The sequence below is a fragment of the Lichenostomus cassidix genome, chromosome 26 (genome assembly GCF_008360975.1).
Source record: "Lichenostomus cassidix isolate B80296 chromosome 26, HeHo_3.0, whole genome shotgun sequence".
NCBI lineage: Eukaryota > Metazoa > Chordata > Aves > Passeriformes > Meliphagidae > Lichenostomus > Lichenostomus cassidix.
In genome coordinates, this window is record NC_139506.1 from 1,935,121 (window position 1) to 1,959,067 (window position 23,947).

Below are 23,947 nucleotides of genomic sequence, written 5' to 3' on the forward strand. Positions count from 1 at the left end.
GGCTTCTTTTGTCGAGGGATGGAGCGGGAACAATTGCCGGGGAAGAAATTTAACCCTCCTGGAGGAAAGAGATATCTGCAGCCCTTGTCTGTGTCCACACGTGGGGTGGTTTGGATACTGCGGCCACCCCGAGCACCCGGAGGGCATCTATTGTGCTGCAGAACAACAGAACCTTTTGAAGGAGTTCAGGCCTGGAAACACACAGAAAAGAGGGCGAAGGAGCAGGAGGAAAAGGTGATGGTGTCGAAGTACCGAGTGGAGGGGCAGGGGTTGGGGTTGTTGGGTGTCACTGCATCCCCCAGCGCCAGGGATGTTTCTTCCCCAAGGCTGAACCCTCCTGCTGGTGCCAGCCTCACTTCTGACCTAAGAAACCCCCAATCACCACCCCTGAGGGAAATCAAACCCCTCCACTGCTGGAGAAGTGATTCCCAGTTGGGATGAGGCACCTCAGGGCACCCAAAATACCCCAAAATGTCCTCAGTGTGCCATCCCAAGGTGGCATACAGGGCTGGAAGAGGAGAACAGATCCTAAAACACAGGCAGAGGGGAAGGGAAACTGATAGGAGGCTGTGAAAAGAGCAAACTGCCAGGACAAGGCTCTGCCGCCCCCGGTGCCCCTATGTGGGGGTTGGGAGATGTCCTTTAAGGTCCTTTTCAACCCAAAGCAGTCTGTGATTCCCTGATAAACTGAAGGCATCCACAGGCTGCATCCCTGTGGTGAGCTTCCCCTTCCACCCTCACTCCCATCCTTCAGTGTCTCTCAGGTGACAGGGATGAAGGGCAAGGGACAGGAGGGACATTGCAGTGGCACCAGGCTGGGATCCCCAAGCGCTGCAGGGAGCCTGTGCTGGCTGTCTGGGCAGTGGGAAATGCCAGCCAGCAGCTCGGGGTAATGCACTTTCCTCCATTTAATGCAATAAGCCGTGGCTGGGTGAGCCCTCGCCTCGCAGACAGCAGCTCCGCTAATGCTAATCCCCTAATGCTGCCCCTCTAAGCACATTAGGGACAGGCGAGCCCAGCACGGGCCAAGGCTCCTCCGTGACTCCCCGGTGGCTGCTGAAGCACTGCCTTGTCCCAGCGGGGCAGCAGAGCAGAGCCACTTAAACAACAGCTGGCTGCGGAGAGCTCGGGGTTTCAGGGAGCTCTGCAATTCCTGGCACAACATGTGCGGCAGCAGCTCCAGAGGAGCCGTCAGAGCAGGGAACAGGAGGTGTTTATCAGAGGCACTGAACGGTTTGGATTGGAAAGGACCCAAAATCCTGCCATGGGACACCCTCCACTGGAGCAGGTGGCTCAGCTTTTCTCACTGAATGGTTCTCATGAGAGAACAGAGAGGGAGGATGCAGAGAAACAGAGCAGAACCTGCTAAGGGTATCACCAGTTTTCCCATTCCAGTTTTTGGGGTGTACCTAAAAGACAGAGCAGCAGTGGTTTCATGTTGTTCAGGTTCAAAAAAATTTTTTTTGAACCTGAAAAAGGGGAAATCTAGGTCAGACATACAGAGGAAATCCTCCCCTGTGAGGGTGGGCAGGCCCTGGCACAGAGTGCCCAGAGAAGCTGTGGCTGCCCCTGGATCCCTGGCAGTGTCCATGGCCAGGCTGGACAGGGCTTGGAGCAACCTGGGATAGTGGAAGGTGTCCCTGCCATGGCAGGGGTGGCACTGGATGATCCTTAATGTCCCTCGCAGCCCAAACCAGTCTGGGATTCTATCAGAGCAAAACTGCCTTTTACCCCAGTGGGTGAATTGGTTTCCTTGTCACCTCTCCCTTAAAGCATCTTTTACTCAATAAAACCCCTTTGAAGCTATTCTGCCCTTACAAAACCAGGCAGGGAGGAGTCAGGAAAAGAAACCAACAACCTGCATGGTTTCTGCTTCTTTTAGATGTCAGAGAAACTGAAAATTGCTCTGTGCCATTTCCAGGAGAACACGTGGTTTCCGTACCCCGTGCAGCTGCCACGGGAAAAACAACGACTCAGAACTCATCTGCAAACTCTCCTGAGTGAGATGTTTCCACTGCTCTTAAGCTCAAACCCTCCTTTTAGGAACAGGCGTGTGGGAAAGCTTTAAGAACAATAAAATTTAATAACAATGAAAGAGAGTAACAATAAAAAGTGAGAGCTTGTAGGCAGAAATGACATTTCAGCCCGCTGGCAGCCTGAGGAAAAGGTACACTGGGGTGTTCCCAGTTATCCCAGACAAGGAATCCCAGTTATCCTGGATGAGGGATCTCAGGTTTGTCACTTCCCTTGGTGTTCCAGAGCATCTCCCTAATAAAGATCACCTGCTAAACCCTCAGCTGATGGGAGCTCTGCAAGCTCCAATGGAACCATCACAGCCCAGCAGCCAAGCAGGGGCTCTGATGGTTATTTTGGGTTTATTGGCTGGGGGGAAGGGAGAGTGCTACAAACCATCCAGACCCTTCTCTGGCTGTGTAAAATCCCAGCTAAGCGCAGATTTTGGCATGGCTGGCATCTCTCAGGACAAGCTCCCCTCTCCACAGCCTTGGGAAATGTGTGACTTGAACAGCTTGGGGCCAAATCTCTCTTTGCTGTAGGTATTTAACATCCCTTTTCCATGTGTTACCTTGAAGGAATTTGTTTTCTTTTTAACCCAAAATCCAGCAAAACTGAGCAGAGCTGGAGCCAGAGCTCTCAAGGCCAAGCTGCCTTCAGCCTGTGTCGTTGGCAGGGGCTGGTTGGAAGCACTAAACCACTGAAATCACCTTTTTAGCACAGAAGTGAAGCAATCCAGCTGCAGAGGAGCAGCAGGGTTTTCCTCCTTTCACAGCACTAAAAAGCAGATAAAATCAGAGGAGCTATAGGATGTGATCCCACTTCATCTAACATGTACAAAAATACCCAAGAGCAACAGGACAAGCTGGAGAATAAAAGCAAGCAGTGCAAAGCATGGGGTTTGTCCCAAAAAAACCCCAACATTCCTTTATGACTGCATTGAGCTCTCCCCCGTGCAAGGCTCACCTGATCCCATCAGATGTCCTGTGGCCCCTGGAGCACACGTGAAGACAAAGCCAGTGATTTTTCCCGGCGGGATTTTTGGTTATTTGTCAATCCTGTGTTTTTCACTGTCCCCCTTTGCTCCCAAAGCTGCCGAGGTTCCCTGGCTGAGCTGCTCGGTGACTTTTCCCACTGGGTTTGGGGTCGTTCTCGGTGGAGCAGGATGAACCTCCATCCCCAGATTTCGCTGCCAAGGGGTGAGAGCAGTGGGTCTGGGGGTGATTATTGCCTATGGGTGCTTTGTTGGGAACAGCAGCGGGACAGGGAACGGGAATGGGGTGCAGAGCCACGACGTCCTGTGGGATGGAGGAGCTGGAACCATCTGGAAAGGTTTTTTGCGGGAAGAGCAAGGACCAAGGGGGATGGGAGAAGGGATGCCATGACAACCTTTGGGGGTTTCCCAGGAAACCATGGTCGCCATGGCAACTGCATCACTCCGGTCGGAATTAGTGACTTCCGCTGGAAGGCGTGTTCGCCACTTTAATCTTCTGGTGATAAGCGGCTGCATCTCTTCCCGAGGCATTGCAAAAAGAGGAGGAAATATCCCTTTGTCTCCGGCTGGGTGGGCTGGAGGCTCCCAGGCGTGGCGAGGAGCCCATCGCGGATCCAGCTCCGTGCCAGCAGCGCTCCCCGCGCCGGCGGCTCCCGAAACCATTCCAGTCTGCCTTTCCTCTCCCTCCTCCCGCACACTGCCCTGCTGCACAGCCACAGACTTGACATTGGAGGAAATAATTCCACCAGGTTACAGGGGAAGGGAATTCAGAATAGAAAATTAGGGCTTTCATTTGTTTTTTTTTTTTTTCCTGTTAAAATCAGCATTGATTGCACTCAGTCTCTGACCAGATTAGAATTTCATAAATGATCTAATGGGGAGAAAAAGGGAATCTGGGATGTGCCCGTAATGGCACATCACATGTTTCAATATTAAGCACCGTTTAACGATGTGGTAACAGAGACTCTCTGCAAAATTAAATGGTTCTATCCTCCCAGCCCCCTCCCAGTACACTCTGCCTCATGTTTTCCTCGTTCCTCCACCCAATCCGGGCTTGTTAATCCAACAAGTGATCTTATGTGATGGAAGGGAAATCGGCTGCGCGCTGCCCTTAGGGAAAGAGGGTGAAATTCGGAAGCAAAGCGAGAGGTTCCCCAAAACCCCAAAAAGCAAAGCAGCCCTGCAACACGTTGCAGAAAATAACACCTGTTTCGACAGTGAGTGTGGTTTGTCTTCATCTTCCTTCTCTTTACCCTTTAGCTGTCCTCTTCTTCGGAGAATTTTAAATCCTTTTACTTTTGGATCTTTAGAAAGGAAGGATCTAAAAAAATAAAGGTATAAAAACGAGGGCACACACAGACCGACGATGGTGCATGTTCCACACAACACCGACACACAGTCACTTTGCATTATTATTGGTATTATTATTGGTATCGTTCCACCGCATCCTCAGCTTTCGCCGCCGCTCGTTCGCTTTGGGATCGCTCTAGACATCCGTAAAGATCTTTTTGATGTTCACACAGTTGGGATTGTTTGTGGTTGTGCAGTTGCCTGCTTTAAAGGCAGCCTGTTTGAATGCACTGTGGTTGACCCCCCCCTCCTCGATCACCATGTACTCGGACTTGCTGAGGGTGGAATTGCTGCGAGCTTTCTTCATCTCCTCGCTGGACGAGAGGTGCTGGCAGCTCCCGACGTGCATGTACTGGGCTTGCTCCTCACCTTCCGTCTCGCGGTGGTAGAAGTAGTTGAAATTGGAGACGATGACGGGCACGGGCAGGGCGATGGTCAGCACCCCCGCGATGGCGCACAGAGACCCCACGATCTTGCCCCCGATGGTGATGGGGTGCATGTCCCCGTAGCCCACGGTGGTCATGGTCACCACGGCCCACCAGAAGGCATCGGGGATGCTGCTGAACCCCGAGCTGGGGTCGTCGGCCTCGGCGAAGTAAACGGCGCTGGAGAAGAGGATGACGCCGATGAAGAGGAAGAAGATGAGCAAACCCAGCTCCCTCATGCTGGCCTTGAGGGTTTGCCCCAGGATCTGCAGCCCCTTGGAGTGCCGGGAGAGCTTGAAGATGCGGAAGACCCTGACGAGGCGGATGACTCGGAGGATGGCCAGGGACATGGCTTGCTGGCCGTTGCCTTGCCGCTCAGCCAGCTCCGTGCCCAGCGTGATGAAGTAGGGGATGATGGCCACGATGTCGATGATGTTCATGATGTTCTTGGAGAAGGTGGCCTTGCTGGGGCAGGCAAAGAACCGGACCAGCAGCTCGAAGGAGAACCAGATGATGCACAAAGTCTCCACCACAAAGAAAGGGTCGGTGAAGGATGACACCATGGAAGTGGCCGAGGACGAGGAGTTGGTGAAGACGTCAGATGGCAGAGGGCCACCACCCGTCCCGAAGGTCCCCCCGGTTCCCTCATAGTCATGGTCATCCCTGAACTCAGGCAGAGTCTCCAGACAGAAGATGACGATAGAGATGAGGATGACCAGGACAGAGACAATGGCAATGCCTCGGGCCGGCCCAGAGCTCTCGGGATACTCGAAGAGGAGCCACACTTGGCGCTGAAACTCCTTCTCGGGAAGCGGCCGCTGCTCCTCCCGAATGAAACCCTCATCCTCCCGAAACTTCTCCATGGCCTCCTCCCCCAGCTGGTAGAAGCGGATCTCCTCGGAGAAGATGTCGATGGGGACATTGACGGGCCGCCGGATGCGCCCGCCCGACTGGTAGTAGTAGAGGATGGCGTCGAAGCTGGGACGGTTCCGGTCGAAAAAATACTCATTGCGGAGGGGGTCGAAGTAGCGCATCCTCTTCCTCGGGTCCCCCAGCAGCGTGTCGGGGAACTGAGCGAGGGTCTTGAGCTGCGTCTCGAAGCGCAGCCCCGAGATGTTGATCACCACGCGCTCGCAGCACTCGTGCTCCGCTCCTCCCGCGGGCTGCCCGGCGGGCACTGCCCCGGCCGGGGGCTGGTCGTAGCGATCCCCCCCGAGCAGCGCCGGAGGATGCTGGGGCTCCTCCAGCAGAGGGTCTCCGCCGCCGCCGCCTCCCACCACGGTCATGCTGCCTTCCTCCCCTTCTCCGCCCTCTTCCTGGGGCTGCTGGGGGGCGGCGGGGGGCAGCTGCTCGGTGTAGCCCAGGTTGTGGTGGCTGCTGCTCGAGCCGCCCCGCGCCTGCCGGCCGGCGGAGGAGGCGGCCGGAGAGTGCAGCAAGCTCCGCCGCTCGTCCATAAAGGTGTGGGGCGGAAGGGGAAGGGGGGGGAGGGAGGATCGGAGAGGCGGCAGCCGAAGCCTCTTCTTCCTCCTCTTCCTCCTCCTCCGGGCGGAGAGGGAGAAACAGCCGCCCAACTCCTCCAGCGGCTGCCGCTGCTCTGAAGAGCTGAGGCTCTTCTCAAAAAATCCGCCCCCAGCCCTGGCACCGCCTCGCTCAGTCACCGCTCCCGGAGACACCCACCGGCCCCCCGGCCCTGCCCCGGAGCCCCCCGCCCGCTGCCGGCACCCCCTGCCCTGCCCCTGCCCGCCGGAGCTCCATCCATCCCCAGTCACCGCCGAGGGGCTTCAGTCTCCTCCCGGGAGCATCCTTGGCTGCTCGGCGGGCTGCAGGCAGGGAGAGGGTGTTTTCCTGGCAGAACCGCTGCCTAGAAAGAGTTTTTCTGCCCTTTCCCAGGTGAAAGGCGATTTTGGCTCCGAGTTTTGGGGTCTGCCTGTCGGTTTTCAGCCACGGTTTCACACGGTGGGAGGCTGAGGGCAGCGGGAAGCCGACAGCGTGGCTAGAACCAACAGTTGTTTTGAATCAGCGTCTGGGTTAGGCTGGGGATTGTTTTTCTCTGTCTAGGAGAGCGTGTGCATGCGTGTGTGTCCATGAGTGTGTGCACACGTGTGGCTGCCTGTGCCTCCCCCCACCAAAATAAACCCGGCAGCCAGGCTGAGCCAGCCGAGGAGCTTTCAGGCTGAAACCAAACCTGCATTTCAGACTTTCCATCAAGAAAGCCAAACCCCTTCGATTTCTTTTGCTTTCTTTCTCCCTTCAATTGATCTTCTTAAGCAAATAGTTCAATTGTGAGCAAAAGGGAGTTTTTCAGGCAAAAACCTTCTCTGGAAACACCCAATCCCCAGGAGATGTGCATCATGGACAACCTCTGATCTCTGCAGCCCCAGCTCCCCCCGGATCCCCATTTTTCCAACTCCCTCTGACAGCAGAAGCTTTTTAATCACCAGTCACATGCCAAGGGGGGTTTAGACAATTCAGGGAGCTCCCTGCTTGGGAAAAGCAATGGAATTGGGTTTGGGTTGAGAGGGATTTTAAAGCTCATGTCTTTCCACCTACCTGCCATGGGCAGAGACACCTTGATATGGAGCAAGAGCTCAACCGTGAGAGTTGGGGAGAGGAGAGGAGAGGAGAGGAGAGGAGAGGAGAGGAGAGGAGAGGAGAGGAGAGGAGAGGAGAGGAGAGGAGACCACGTCCTGTTCCAAAGCCAGACGGGTGGTCCTGCCATGATGGAGGTTAAAACCCCTCCACCATCCCCACTTGAGCTCATCATCCCAGTTATTTTTAAGCAGCACAGCCTCCAGAAGGTAGGGAGAACAACAGATGAAAAGATCAAACTTATTTATACTTTAAATCAGAAACAAGCTGTCCAAAACAGCCAGATCTGGGGAGGGAACAGCAATAAATATTGGTGGAAGAGCTGACTCTGGGCTCGGAACAGCAAATGAACAGTGAGGATGGAGTCTGGCTGAGCTGAGCCCACCGACCTCTCTGCTGAGACAGGGGAAACACCCTCTGCCACCGGAAACCAAGGAGGATTCCTGAGGGAATGAGCCCAGCAAGGTGTGGATGGAGAGGTGGACATTCACCCACATCCCCACACAGGGACAGCTGTCTCCAGGCCATGTCACCCCACGCCAGGCTTGGACACAAATCCCTTGTTATTTCCTCCATCCTTGGCTTTAATCCCCATTTTGAGACCTGTTTTTCTCGAGGGTGTGGATCTCCTGGGAGGAGGGAGCTGGGGAGTAGTTCCCCAAAATTCCTGCAGCAGTTCACGGTGCTAACCAGCAGCATATTCCCACTGAGGGCATCCACTCCTCCCTTCCCACCCACAGCATCTCCCAGCCACCCCAAAACCCAGCCAAGGCAGGAAGCAAAGCCCCGCAGCACCATTAACCCTTGAGCTCCCCTTGTTGATTGTAGTTTGGGAAAAATTCCTGGAAGCAACGGTTCACACCCAACTCTGAGGATTTAAGATGAAATAACCATCATCCCCTCACCACATACATTGTGTGCAGCAGTTAAAAACTTGTCTGGCTCATCCCTTTTCCCTGCCAGGATCTCTGCCAACAAATCAGTGTCGTCTGGTCCAAGGCAAACAAACGAGGCTGCCTCAAACCATAAACATTTATTGGGGACACAGGACTCGAGGCACAAGGTGCAACTTCCATAATTGCAGTAATTTACTCTGGATCTGTCAGGGGCAAACTCATCAGGGAAGAGCCACAAACCTTTGGGATGCTGCTTGGAAAAGCCTTTCCTTTAAAAGCAGCGGGATTAAGCCCTCACCCCATAGCTGCAGCGCGGCAGCAGCCATTAACCCTTGAGCTCCGGCAGCTTTGGTCGCGCTGGGGTTTCTCCGGGAGCTCGCAGCCCCCGCACGCCGTGCCCTCCTGGCCCTGTTTACTCCTCCGCTGCTTCCCTGTAATCCTATCAAAGCCAATTAGGCTGTGCCAGGCGAGCAGCAGCGCTGCAGGCAGAGAGCAGCCCAGGGGCAGATCCTCCCCAGCCCTTCCCCTGGGCTCCTGCCTTCCCCTGGCTCCCCAGCCCAGCTTTGGGCAGCATCTTTGGGGATGCAGCAGCAGCATCACCTCGCCGCTGAGCCCAGCCAGCCCCACATGTGATCCCCGGAGGGATTTGCATCCAGGAGCTGTGGCAAGCCCAGCATTTGTCAAGCAGAAACTGAGGTGGTCTAGGTCAGGCTTCGAATCCTGGAGCTCTGAGCTCAAGGGGAAAGGACATCCCTGTGGTGTCCAAGCTGGCCAAAGCTCTCCTGTGTGAGCTGAGAACTCAGTGCAGCACCCAACCATCCCCTCCAGGCTGTGGTTTGCTGTCTGATGCGAGATGTCCCAGCGTTCCTTCTGCAAATTTCCTTCTGCTGTTTCATCCATCTCTTCTGCAGCATCTGGTTTCAACAAATTGAATTTTGTTCCTAACGGCCATTTAAGAAATCCCCCAGTGCAATGAGCCACAGGCTGCCCTGGAACAGCACATGCAGTTTCTGTGAGGAAGCAGAGCATGCAGCTCTCTTCCCCTCCCTTAATGGCCTTCTCAGGGCACATTTCCAGGCAGAGGGGACACACAGCTTCCCTCTTGCCACAGCCAGACCCGGACACGATGGAATTCCCCCAGAGTCCCTCCACAGGGGAACATGAGCTGCACAAACCCCGTGGGACCTTCACCCCAACCCTCAGTTCCTCCCAGCCATGGGGCTGCCTCAGCATCCTGCTTGCACTTTGAAATTTTCCTTCCTTCTTGATGAACCCCAGTGCCTCTCAGGAAGAGATTTGGGGTTGTCCTTCTCCCTCCAGAGCTCCCCATGTCCCCTGGTAGCACCAGCAGTTGGGCAGGGTGTACAGAACCCAGCCTGATTGTGAGCAGGATCTCACCCACCCTCCCCTCCCTCCCATTTCAATGGGAATTCTGCTTCCATTGATAAATCTGGGACAAATCTGCTCGTCTTTATTCCGCAGGATCAGAAACCTCTCAGTGCAAACGAGGTTACAGTAATACCTTAATGCACTGCAAATGCATTGTCTGGCCTCCCACAGCAAACCCCAACTGCTCCAGCAAGGCTTTAACTCCCTCCAGGTTTGTCCTCTCAGAAACACAAACCCTCCTGTGCTGCTCAGAATGGAGAAACGCTGTGGAGAAATGCTCGAGGTTGTCACTTGGGTCACCAATCACAGCAGCAAACACAGTTCAGCATCAACCTAGCTTTCTGAGATGAGCTTGGAGCAATCACAGAATCACAGAATCACATAATCATGGGTTTGTTTAGGCTGGAAAAGCCCCCTAAGGTGATGGAGTCCAACTGTACATCTAGCACTGCCAAGGCCACCACTGTCCTGTGTCCCCAAGTGCCACATCCACATGGCTTTTAAATCCCTGCAGGGATGGGGACTCCACCACTGCCCTGGTGAGACTGTGACAGTGCCTGGCCATGTTTTGGGGAAGAAATTTTCCCTAATATCCAGCTTGAACCTCCCCAGCACAACCTGATGCCATTTCCCCTTGTTCTGACTCAGTAATTGGGGAACAAGTTGAACAACACAACCTGTGGCTCCAGACTGGCCAGTCCTGCCATCCTCCCCTTCTCCCTTTGGGGACAGGAGGTGCAATCATCCCCACAGCCCCTGAGGCTCACACCCTTCCAGAAGAACTGGGATGCTATTCCCAACCTACACCAAGATGGGATCATCACATTCCCAAAAATCAGGGATCCTAACTCATCTCACCAAACCACAGAAGCATCCAGTGAGGGTTCCCCCTCTGGGGTAGAGACAAATTCTCCACCAACGCCACGCAGGGAGGCAGCGGGAAGGATGGGAACTGAATGTTGATTTCCCAGGATGGATTTAGTGCTCTAACTCTGGAGCACACCATCCCTATTCCTGTCTCTGTCTTAGTCAGACTCCAGGTATAGCTCAGTCGTGGAGAGAATCCTTCAATCCCTCCGTGCCTCAGTTTCTCAGCTGTGCATCGAGGGAGTATTTCTCGCCTCCCACCTGGAGTCTATTTCAATCCTACACCAGAAGCTTTTCGCTGCACTCACAGTTGCAGAGTTGTTTCTCTTTTTCAGTTGAGGGAGATACTGAGATTGGGGAGAGGGAGGAAATCCAACGCTGTGGAAATCCTGCGGTTTGCTCAGCCCTCTGCACAGGTGGGAAGCATCACTGGGAGCTCCACAGGGAAAGCTGATGGATATTTAGCACCAAGCAGGACCCCAAACACCCTGGGATCCTCTCCGACTGCTGGATGCCTTCAGAGAACAGTCATGGTGGGGGGAAGTGAAAATTGACACCCCAAAATAACCGTGGACAGCAGCTGTTTCTCACTGCTTGTTTCCCACAAAGCTGAGGATTGAGCAAGAGCATTTCTTGGGAAGTGAATAACAAGTTCCGGTGGCTGAAAGAGATCAGCCAAGTCACTCAGCATCACCATCATCCATCAGCTTTAACGGAGCTAAATCCCATCCAGCCTTCAGGGATCCAAGGGTTACAGCTCAGGATGGAGTCAGACCTGTTTCAGCGTCCTAAAAATGTGATTAACGGGGTGGGATTATGATGGGCAAACAACGTTAATGCAAATTCTGCTGGAACGGAGATCACATTCCAAAGCCTCCACAATGACAGCGAAACGATACCCAACGACTCCTGTTGCAGGGCATTATTTGGTCATTAAGGGCTAAGATTACATCGACAAAGCAATTTAACCACAAATCCTGGGAGACAAGAGTGTTTTCATTACCGATGTCCGCGGGAGGGGAAGACGAGCTGCGTGTCAGAGAGGGGAGCAGGAAAATCAGGGACATCTCAGGGACTCCAGGTGATGCTGAGCCTCGGTGTGAAGATGTGAACTCCCTGATTTCTGACAGTAAAAAGCATCCTGTGGGGCAGGGGGGACTGTCTGGCCCCTGAATAATTTATTGCATGGATGTCACTCTGGTTGTGGCTGGTGACAGTCACTCAGTGAGGTGGCATGAGCCTTCAGAGCCTCCCTAAGCCGAGCAAAGCCATCCCACGGCAGGGCAAGCTCTTGGTGTCAACCCTACAACCAAAACCAGCAACTGATCTCCCTCTAAATCAGCGTGGTTGGAGCAATTTTCCCTAAAATATGGGCTCGGTATCTTTCCAACAGTATTTTAAGGTGAATTTTCAGAGGATGTTCAAGACAGTCTGGATGAATTGGTGCCTAACTCCAATTGGTGCCTAACTCCAGCTGCACAAACAACTCTGTTTTTAAGGAAAATGGTTTTGCTTTCCATAGAAAACCCAGGGAATCTGTAAGCCACCTCTGTGCCACAAAGCATCCCTTGTGCAGGCTCAGATGTTTATTTTTCAAACACGCCCTCTCCACCTTTTCCCCACTCTTTAGACAGTTTTATTCAGCGAAATAAATTGCATCAGGGAAATGAAGCAATTTTTGCCGTGTTGGGCAGCTGGGCTGGAGCCAAGTGTGACCCTCCTCTGCCCAGCACCAGGCACTGGAGCCTCCCAGCAATGAGATCTGGGTGAGGAGGAGATTTTGGAGGGCAGGGAGCTGTCTCAGCCCAGCACAGATCCCGGTGACAGCCGCAGGGCCGCCTGGCACGCCGTCAAGGACCTTCAAACTGGGTTTTGTCACTTGGATTTTTCCGCCTTTCCGCGATGCTCCCGATTTTTCTGTGACTTTCCATTTGCTCGTTCAGTGAACATCGTGTCAGGGAGGAGGGAGGTGGAATGGGAGGCTGCAGGAGTTGGACTGCCACAGCCCAGGGGCAATAACGAGGGGTGAGGCATTGCCATCGTGGTGTGACCAAGGGAGACATCAATGTCCATCAGTGACATGTTGATGGGGAAGAGCCACCATTTATTGAGTTATGGAATCCCAGGGTGGTTTGGGTGGGAAAGGACATTAATCCCATCCTGTTTCACCTTCTGCCATGGCAGGGACACCTTCCACTGTCCCAGGCTGCTCCAAGCCCTGTCCAACCTGGCCTGGAACACTTCCAGAGATGGGGAAGTCACAGCTTCTCTGGGCAGCCTGTGCATCAACACCTTCAGCCTGGGGACAATCCAGCCCTAGGCTTGTTCTCCAGAGCATCCCAGAGCCTGAAGGAAGAACAGAATTGGGCAGCCCAACCTGTCTCTGGGTGCCCCCAGCCCCCTGCAGCTATGGAAACCCAAAAAACCAAACTGAGGAAACTCTGCTTTGCACCAAAATCACACACCAGGTCTGGCACGATGTGAAACTGCTGGTGGTTAAAGCAGGGAACACACAGGGAAGGGAAACTGAGAAGAGAGAGAAAATCCTCTTTCATACCTCATGTTTTTATGCCTTCTAAGACACACAGGAGCAAAGTCACTGTGGTAGAATTACCCTGAAGCCATCAGACTTCCATTAGAGTTTGATAAAATCATGGAAAGAAACAGAGTGACTCTGGCTGGCTGCAGTGAGAGAGCCCTGAGAGAGACCAGGGTGCTCCAGAGGGTTGGATCCCCCAGCCACTCCATCCTCAGGCTCTTGGTCTCAAAGGAAATGACTAAACAGAAAATTCAGACCTGCACAGGTCACCAGGCCAAGGCCAGCAGTGCAGCCCCAGCTCCCTGGGTTCTGCTGATTGGTTCATGTTTGGGCAGTGCTTTGAGAGAAAAAACCACACCATGAATACAGGTCTAATATTGTCATTATTCCCTTTCCAGCTGGAAACCCAGAGGAAATTCTCTTCTGCCTCAAGGCCCTTCTGTCAGTGCTCCCCATCCTCACGGCCAGTTTAACCCTCCATCACCAGTGCCAGGAGCTGGTTTGCTATAAAACCTTCCCTCAGCTGTAAGGTTGTTATTGAAGGGTCATTCTGTGCAGGAGAAATGAATTTGCTTGCAAACACAGGTGGGGATTTTGGCTTGAGCTGCAACATCTGTATGCTGGTAGAGCTGCAGAGCCTGCAGGTAAAGCTGGAGCTCCCAAATGCTTCCCAGGCTTCATTTCCAGCTGGAAAACCCAAACCAGCAAAGGTTTGGAGCAAAGGAATTTGTCTGCAAAAGGCTGAAAGACCCGAGCTCTGCAGCTCAACCCTGTGATTTATTTTTAATCAGATTTCCTGTCAGCTGCAGCACTTCTGGGGAACCCCCTGAAGCCCCACTCAGAAATCCCCTGCTTGCCAGGCTGAGAATGGGGTGAGAGGGAGCAGATGAGTCTTTTTTTGCCTTCTTAATCCTCCTGCCAGGACTGGGGGTGTGATGGGTGACAGCCCTGGCAGGAGGTGACCCATGGGTGCCACAGGTCACTTTGCTCACCACATCCTTTCAGACAACAGCCAGCAAAAACAAATTCATTCTGAAACAATTATCACAAGATTCTCTCAAACGGCTTTTCTTACACAACCCCCAAAACCACCACGTTCCTCTTCTCCTTTTCTCTAAGCCCCAAATGACAATATAACCACTTTGGGGGTGGCTTTTCTGTGGAAAAGGAGGATTTCTGCAGGCTGCCTTTTGCTTTTGCTTCGATATATTCGGGAAAAACATGTCCTGGCTCGGCTTGGGGACACCGGGAAGGCTGATCCGCTCTGTCACCTGTGACAGTCACCCCAGCAACAGCTCGGCTGCCGGCAGAGGCAGGGAGGATGCTGACTCACTGCCTGCCTCGCTTGTGCAGCTCACCCTTCACAGAAAGCACTGCTGAAGAGCTCTCCCTTTCCTTTAACCCTGCCCTGAAAAAAATAATTAAGAAACCTGAATTGTAAATGGATGCACAAGGAAAAGGAAAAAAACAAATCAGCCACTATCAAAGAGAGGTTTCATTCCACCAAGGAATTGGTTTGGGGTCCAAAGGCAGCGCCCACTGTTAATTGACTGAAATAATTGCATAGAAATGACTGTGAGATGGAAGAGTTTGCTGCAGATATAAATCACTGAATGATTAACAGCCTGGAGACGGCAAGAGAGGGGAGGAAACTTGAGGGGCTTTCTTAAGGCAGGAACTCTCCCCAAAATGACCGAAAGTCCCTTCTTCCCTTTGACCCTATTTCGGTTTGCTGCTTGCCTTCCTTTTTAATGTAAATCTGGTGATTTCTCTGCTGCTTTGTTCCCCTTCTTCTCTTGAGGAAGCACAAAATGAGATCCAGAACAGCCTAGAGAGAGGAAATCACTTCATTTTGCCTTTTTCTCACAGCTTTTCCTCCTGGTAAATTCATTTTGGCTGGTGAGTGATGGGAGCAGAGCAGAGGATGGAGATTCCCGAGGGAGCAGGACCAGGGGTGGCTGGGAGAGGAGATATCATGGAAATCACCACCAGGACATGTTCTGCAGCTTCCTCCTCAGCAGCAAAGCTCTGTGACACTCCTCCTAATCACCAGGCAATTTGGAGATGCTTTTTTCATCACTAGGATTTATTTCTGCATTGTTTCCTCCCTGCCGAGGAGCACCCAGGTGCCCCTGACACACAGCAGTGCTGCCCTGGCCAGATGTGGCCAGATGTGGGCTGGGCTCCCTCTGTGCTGCAGTGCTGGAAGACCCTCACTTCCAGTCCCAGGGTGAATTCCCAGCCCTCGTGCAGCTCAGAGCCAGAGAAAACCCTGCACGAGATATCAGCATTGCTATTATCTTCCAAACCCTCCGGAGGTGCCTGGAGATGCCAGGGAGGGGGAGAGGCAGAGGATGAGTTGTGACTCACGGCTGGGAAATGCACGAGGGTGGCAGAGCCTGGAGGAGAAAAATCAACCCAAGAATCCCTCCGTGCTCAACAGTTGTCACGAGCAGAATCCAACGGGGAAATCCTGCTAAACCCTCCTGCTCCTGCCACACACAGAACCACCTTCAGCACGGCGGGGATGCAGCAGTGCCAGAGCCCAGGGCTGTGGGTGAGGTGGGGCTGGGGAGATGCTGAAGGAGCTCTGCTGGCCATAGACACCCTACACACACCCTACACACACCTTTCTTCCAGGTGACAAACCTCCCCAGGAGCTCCTGTCCCAAAAGGCCAAACCCCTCCATCATCCCAGAGTCACTGAGGTTGGAAAAAAACTTTGAAACCATTGAGTCCACCCTGTGCCTGATCCCCACTCTGTCCCCAGCCCAGAGCACTCAGTGCCACCTCCAGCCCTTCCTGGGACACCTGCAGGGATGGGGACTGCAAACCTCCCTGGGCAGCTCCTGCCAAGGCCTGAGCACCCTTTCCATGGAGAAATTCCTGCTGCTGGCCAAGCTGAGCCTCCCCTGCCCAGCCTGAGGCTGTTCCCTCTCATTCTGTCACTCATTGCCTGGGAGAAGCAGCCGATCCCACCTTGCTACAACCTCCTTTCAGGTGGAGAAATCATCTCCTTTCAGGTGGAGAAATCATCTCCTTTCAGGTGGAGATGCTGCCGGCAGATCCACCTCCTGCTCCTGCTCCTGGCACGGGGAATGAGTCAGAAAATGTGTTTTTCACCCTGCAGCTGTACCTGCCTGTGCCCATCGTCTGCCGCCTGCCTTCCACGGGAGCTTTTAATAGCTCTGCCATGGCAGCAAGGAGGGTGAGAAGCGTCTCTGCAGCTGAATTGGAAATGCCTTTTAATGAGGATGATTCAGGGTAGCTCCCAGCCCTGGTGTCAGCCCAGGCACAGCGGACACGGAGCTGATATTTCACCGCGAGGAGATTGGAAGGAAAGCTTCGGGCTGCTGGAGCCTGCAGGGTGGAGGAGAGAGGGAACTGGGGCCTCAGGCTGATCTCTGCTCGTCTGAATCCAAAAGAAAGGGATAAAAGGAGGGGTTGAGCCCCCAAAGTTGGCAGGAATGGCTCAAAACTGATGTGAGCAATAATGCAAACTCCTCCTCCACCCACCCAACTCAAGGACAGGGATAAAGCCACAGAGCAGGGACAGGAGAAGGTCCTGCACCTGGATTTTGGAGGCTACTTCACCATTTAAAGATACCTGAACTGCAAATCTGGGTCGGGGAAAAGCCAGGAGGTTTGACACATTGCCCAGAGCAGCTGTGGCTCCCCCTGGATCCCTGGAAGTGTCCAAGGTGATGGGGAAGCTGTGTGCTAATGTCTTTACAAACAATTGGGTGGGTGGAGGGAGGGATGGGTGTTAAGGTCTTTGAAACGGGTCTGTATGTCTGTTGACTGCAAGCAGCAGGTTTGGTACAGAGCACAGCCAATCTGACTCCTGCAGCACACAGTGGGGCTGCACAAGACTGACTGTCTGAGCTGTGGGGTACAATGACAGGTTCAGCGGGATATGAGGTTCGGAAAGGCTGTACCTTCCCAGTACCTCAGCCAGTGGGAAAGGAAGAGGAAGGCTGGGAGTATGGGATAAAAACTCCCTTTATTCAAATAAAGTTGCAGGACTTCTCTGTCTCCTATTTGGACATAGATCTCTGGCGTTTGTGGATTAATTTTCCTGACAAAGGCCAGGTTGGGCAGGGCTTGGAGCAGCTGGGACAGTGGAAAGTGTCCCTGCCCATGCCAGGGGGTGGAGTAGGATGGGCTTTAAGGTTCTTCCAGCCCAAACCATTCCATGACTCAGTGCCCACATCTGGTTTAGCCCACCGTTCCTTAGCCCGTGAAACAGATAACTGGGACTATTTATTTCCCAACGTAATGCAGAAAATCTGGGGGGAAAAGGACTGAACCACACGTTCCCCATCCCTGTCACCGAGGCTCTGCCATGCCCTGGGGTGCCTCAGTCTCCCCGCCTGTTTAAAAGGGTCGCAGGTATTGCCACTCCTTCCTGGAGTGCCCTGAAATCTAGGAAAGCCGTGATTAGGGGTGGCAATTATAATTATTCACACCCTCCTAATGGATCTTTAGAGCCCATCAGGGCTGTGTCTGGATTCTAACATTTGTTAGAAAGAGATAAAAGCTTTTTTTTTTTTTTTTTTTTCCCGCTGATGGTGTGAAGACTCTCGGGCTCCCTTTGATGCGCCGTGGCTTAATAGCCCCTCGGTTTGATTAATTCTCATTTCTGCCGTCGGTGTTTGAGAGCTGCCACACAGACTTTGTGAATGGATCGGAGGAGACAGAGCAGCGATTCCCAACCCCAGAGCTGCTCCCATTCTCATCAACGCCAATCCCTGCAGGGCGAACTCCCAGCCCAAAATAGCAGCGTTTATAGCGACAATAAATAACGGGGCGGGCGCTAGGAGCCATGAAAAACCTCCGACGGGTGCGGGGAGGGGTGTGGATGTGTGCGGGAAGGTCCCAAAAGGCGAGTGACAGCAATCAGCGAGGCTTTTTGTCAGCGTGCAATAATTGAATCGTTGCGTACGGACGGATTTAGACCCTCATTATGCGTTTGGCAAGTACTTGGCATAACGAATCCATTTAACACGGCACATGAGACTCGAGTAATTCATAATGAAACTCCAAATCAAGATTACAAGGCAAGGCTGAGGCTCCTCAGCAGAAATTAAGGGGATGGAGAGGCAGTCGGTGCTGGGGATGAGCAGAGGGAGGGGAATAGGCTGGAGGGAAACTCTGCCAACCCCCCTACATGGCCTTGGATCCACTTTTTGATCCAATTTTAGGGGCTCTGCACCCCAGAACTGCAGGTGTGGCATTTCTATTTCAGAGTTTTTTACTCTCCTCTCACAGTCTGGGCTGTGCTCACTGCTGGCTCTCCCTGGCTCTGTCACCTCTTCTCTTTTTCTCCTCAAGAAAAACCCCAAACTTAACCAGCTCTTCTCCTCCTTTCCCCCACAAAATCCCCTTTCCCACATGGCCTACGAGCTCTGTCACCCTCTCTGCTGATCCCAAATACTCCCCCACCCCCCAAAAATCACAGTTTCTGGGCTCCCAGCACCGAGATGGGGCAGAGGCAGCAGGTGAGTCGCGTGGGTGAGATGAGGTACCCACGGCAGGATTGGAGTGTAGATGAAACACTCAACCCAGAGAGGCTTCAGGAACATCCCCAAATCCCAAATCCATCAGAAAGGGCATGGAAGTTGTCCAGGAGGCCTGCAGCAGGGCAGAGCCTGGCATAACCCCTGCTTAAGGCCAGCTTTACTCACCCAAGGCATTTGAGGAACACATCAGCACATCCTCAGAGCATCACTCCGCTCAGGATTTACCTCTGTGCATTTTAGGAACGATCCAGCTGGGATTCAAAATGCCTCCCACCCTTTATTATTTAAATATAGGTTTTCAGGCTAACAGGGAAAAAAAAAAAAAAAGAAAGAAAGACGGAGACAAGGCTTTGCTCAAGTAGAGCTGAATAATTAGGGATGACTAATGCCATGTCCTGTGGGAAAGCGCAGAGGAAAGTCTTGCCAGGCTGCAGACCCTGGCTGGTAAAACCTGCTGCTCCCCAGCACGGGTCACCTGGGGTTTCTGGGACACTGCTGGCTCCAGTTGACAGCCTCTGTCTTCTGAGGCCCCAACAGGCTGCTCTGCTCCCTCAGATAAATGCTTATAAATTTATTTAGCCTGAGGAGCTGCTGAATCCCCAGGGGCTGGGCTGGGCTGGGATCCCCTGTCTGCTGCTGCTCCTTTGAAAAACTCCCAGATAAACAGAACTGTGGGATTATCCCAGGATGGATTGGGTGGGAAGAGACCTGAAAGTTTGTGGCTAGCACAGTTTTTCCCATGGGAAGTTTTCTTGTGTTTTTGTAAATAAAGATAAAGTTTGGATGTTTTGGAACAGTGTCCCAGAACTTGGGCAGTGCAGGCCTGGCCAATCAGGCCTGGGGGAAGGCTTCTGACTGACCAATCTGGGTAACTTTTGAGAACTCTATAAATGTGATGAAATCAAAACAATAAAGATCATTCCTTCTTGCCACTGAGAACCGATGCATTCATTACTCTGCTAGCTGCTCAACAGCGACAAAAGTTCATCCCATTCCAAGGCCAGGGACATCTTCCACAATCCCAGGTTGCTCCAAGCCCCATCCAGCCTGGCCTTGCTCCAGGTGTTCCCTGCTTAACCTCTATTTCCCCCTTAGAAAGATTATGAGGGGAATTTTTCCGAGGTAATTCCAACTCTCAGGCTGACAGCTCATCCCAGCTCCTGGTTTCACAGCACAGCATTTGCTGCTCCCTGCAGTAATTCCTGGTTGGAGGAATTAGAGCTGCTCTTGTAGGGTGACAAAAGGATGTTACTAAGCTCCTGAAAGGCAAGTGCAACCCTTAATCTGTATTAAAACATAAATCAGGCTATGAAAAATATTTGGGATCCTCTGATATTCCCACTGCCGCCCAGGGCAGGTATCAGGAATAGTCAGCAGCAGCTCCAATGCTTTATTTTTTTTTTTTTTTTAAGATCTCAGACAAAAAATTAGAGATCTGTGTGTGCAGCACATTCAGTGCAAGAGATTGAAAGGAACAACATCCCATCCAGTGTCATGGTGGAGTAATTTTGGCTGAAAGGCATCTCTGGAGGGATGCTGTGCACAGGAACCCTTAAAACAGGCAAGAATTGTGTAAAAATATTCATGGAAACTCACATGTTATGACAAATCAATACTCATTGCATTCAGTTTCATTAGACATATTTATTTTTTAAATTAATGCTGAAGTTCTTAGAGGTTCAGGATTCATCCTCCAAACTGCAGGGATGAAGTTACAACATCCTTTACAAAGTTATTCTGTCTGTTTTCCAACATAAACCCCTAAATACTCAGTGTTATACCAACAATGCCACAGCCTGCACAGGTTTTGTTTTGGACAATATAAAATCTTGGTGGGCTGTGCTGTCCCTGAAGTCACAGCAACCTTCCAAAATTTTGGCCAAATTAAAGCTTCTCCTGTCCTGCTCATATCTCCCAGCTGGATCCATACGGATCTATACAGCAAATTCCGAGGAATCAACTCTTTCCTGTTCCCACATTTTCCCCCAAATGTCTCTTTTTTTCGATGAAAACACTTTGCTGCATTTCTACTCTCAAAGCAGGTTTTTTCTGCTTCTTCTAAAATCTGCTACAACTCAACAGAAGATGAGAGAAATTCATTCCCCAAAATGTGTTCACAATTCTGCTACCTAAAATACCTCCTAGGACTCAAAACCAGAATGAAGTATTCCAATCTTATCCACGTTTGCCAATTCTTATAAATTTATTTAGAAAGCTACAATTCCCAGGAAACCCCCAGAAAAACTGAGGAAGAAAAAAATCAAAGGGGGAAATCACTGGAAATAAAAAACTTGGGTCACATCCAGCTTTAAGGGAACTACTGCAAATATGGAGTTTGTCTGCAGAGAAAAGCCTGGACTTGGAGCATCTCTAGTGAGATTGGAGAGTTTGGATGGAAAAAAGGGAATTTGATGACCTGAGCCAGCAAGGGAATGTGTGTGTGAAACCACAGGGGTTCACTGGGACAGTTGGGACATGGGAAGTGTGGCCTGTGTGCTTCATTAGAAATTCATGTGGTCCAGTGATGTTCTTCTTTAATATCAATGAATTCCAGGACCATTTCTGTTGGAAAATCCCTCTAGGATCATCAAGTCCCATGTGCCCAATGCCCACCTTGTCCCCAGCCCAGAGCACTCAGTGCCACCTCCAGGCCTTCCTGGGACACCTGCAGGGATGGGGACTGCAAACCTCCCTGGGCAGCTGCTGCCAAGGCCTGAGCACCCTTTCCATGGAGAAATTCCTGCTGCTGGCCAAGCTGAGCCTCCCCTGGCCCAGCCTGAGGCTGTTCCCTCTCCTCCTGTCCCTGTTCCCTGGAGCACAGCCTGACCCCCTGGCTGTCCCCTCCTGTCAGGAGCTGTGCAGAGCCACAAGGTCCCCCTGAGCCTCCTTTGCTCCAGGCTGAGTCCCCCCAGCTCCCTCAGCTGCTCCTAGTGCTCCAGACCCTTCCCCAGCTCTGTTCCCTTCCCTGGACACTCTCCAGCCCCTCAATGTCCTTCTTGTCATGATGAACCCAGAACTGCCCCCAGGACTGGAGGTGTGGCCTCAGCAGTGTCCAGTACAGGGATGGGTACTGGATGGTCCTGCTGGACTCACTGCTCCTCCAAGGTGCCCTTGGCCTTGCTGCACACCTGGGGACACCTGGGGACACCTGGGCACACCTGGGCACACCTGGGCTCACATCCAGCTGCTGCCACCAACACCCCCAGGTCCTTCTCCAGCTTTCCAGCCACTCTGTCCCTGCCTGGAGCGTTCCATGGGGCTGTGGGGACCAGACTGCAAGCTGCTTGTTGTGACCACCCTGGGAGCTGTGCCCAGGGGACACAGCTGTCCCAAACCCCAGGAGCTGCATCCTCCACAGACACAGAGCTGATTCCAGGGCCATGGAGCCATCCCCAGCTGAGAGCCAAGGCCAGGCAGTGTGGGATCAGTGGCTCTGTGGCTCCAGCCCTGAGTCACCCCGATCAGAGCAGGTTTGTGGGTTGTCACATAACCTCCTCCTGCCACTCCACAGCTATGTAGGACATGCAGCCTCCAGGGAATCTCTGGTGCTGATAAAGCGTTCCTGCAGCACATTCCTGGGCAGATGGATTATCTGGGCCAAACCCTGCACTTGGGGATACCCAGCACACCTCGCCATGACTTCTCTGAGCCTCTGGATCTTGCTGAGGCAGGCAGGCAGAGTGAGTGTAGAGTGTGTGTGCACAGGATGGGCTACTGTGTGCCCCAAGTGTCTGTGAGGGACAGCAGGGCAGGGGGGGCTGCAGCCACCACTGTGCCCCCCTGGTGTGACAAGAAGCTTGTGGCCACCCCAGGTGATGCCAGAGTGATTTTTGCCTTTTTTCTTTTCTATATTTTAACACTCCCAGTACTTTTGGCTGTCCTTTCCCCCATCCAGAAAGACCAAAGCCATTGCAGAGCTCCAAGGCCCAGGGGCTACAAGGCTTCTCGCCTGTTTTGGTTCTTCCTGGGAACCAAGGTGGAGAGCAAAATCTGTCATCAACAAGACCAACTAGTGACAGGGCTGGGGGGCTCCAGAGAAGAGAAGGGGCTTAACCTGGGAGGAATTGCATCACCACTTTTCCCCCAAATTAGTGCTTTTCATCAACTCTGCTAATTTCCTCAAACCTATCAAACTGTATTTACCCCCCTGGGGATTGGGCTTTGGTGGATATTCTTTCATAACTGCCCCTGGAGCTCCAGTAAAGATCCACTTTTATATCACCTCCTATACTAAAATAATCTTGAGCTTCATTTCTAGGTTGAAAAAGGCAACACAGGCACTGGGAAAGCACAAGGCAAATAATGGATGGGGTGGAAGGGGCTCTCAGCAGCTCCCCAGCCTGTGGATTTGGGGTTTTTCTGTTAAAGATGGGCTGGTCAAGGCAGATTTCAGCTCCTGCTCGTGGTGTTTACCCTGAATCCTCCCCAAATCCCAGTCCTTGAGGGAAGCCAAGTCCCAGCTGCACGTGTTCAGTGCAACTGAAGTGCAAATGATTAAAAACCATTTTCTAAGGAATCAGAGAATCATTAGGGCTGGAAAAGACCCAAGATCATCGAGTCCAACTGTGAAAGGAGAACCTCCCCTTCCATCCCCCCACCATCTGCACAAATCAATGTCCTCTCCCTCACTGGGGAAAGGAATTGACCTTATTTCCAGCTCTCCCTGCTGCAGAGCCAGGAGAGAAGGTGACACAGTTTGGGATCCAGCTGTGGCACAGGGCATTGGGCAGTGCTGACACCCTGAAGATGCTCTGAACTGGGAGAGGTGACATTTTTGGCACTGTGCTCTGCAATGAGCTGCTCTGAAAAGCTGACTTGCTATTAAAACACCCAAAAAGAGCTTCATGCTACAAAAAATCCCTGCCCCTGGTAAGAGACTGCTCCAAAATACCAAGAGCCTGGGCTTAGCCATTTTTTGGGAACTGTCCCCCAGACTATGACCTCGAGGCACTGACTACATCCATTCTCATTTGACAAAGGGTTTAAGGAAGCAATCTGGGCTTCCCCACGTCTGGCTGGGTGTTGGTACAACACACATTTACCAGGAATGTTTCCCTTCGTGTTTAACATAAAAAGGCTTCTTGCCCTGCAATTCCCACATCAAGCCTGGCTTGCAGCAGAGCTGGAGGAGCTCTTCAACATTACACCTCATCTCAGTGCAAAATTTCCATGACTTTTTCCATTCTCTCTTTATTCCATGGCTCGGTTTATTTCACTACATCTCACAAATACTCCCATAGAGAGACAGCCTTTGAACTGCAAATTTTGGGGCCTCAGCTCAAAACATGACGGAAACAGAGCTACAATTTAAAGGAGAGAAGAGGAGGAGCATCTCCCTGCCAAGTATTTTAGCACTTGAGCCT

At 52.4% G+C, this 23,947-nt stretch overlaps 1 protein-coding gene across 1 annotated transcript; it reads right to left on the reverse strand.

The window, feature by feature from the left end:
• Positions 1 to 2,063: 2,063 nt before the first annotated feature.
• On the reverse strand, positions 2,064 to 6,388 carry LOC146426904 (potassium voltage-gated channel subfamily A member 3-like). Its single transcript, XM_085082835.1, has one exon. The coding sequence runs from the start codon at positions 6,234 to 6,236 to the stop codon at positions 4,494 to 4,496; it is 1,743 nt and encodes a 580-aa protein (XP_084938961.1). The 5' UTR covers positions 6,237 to 6,388; the 3' UTR covers positions 2,064 to 4,493.
• Positions 6,389 to 23,947: the final 17,559 nt, after the last annotated feature.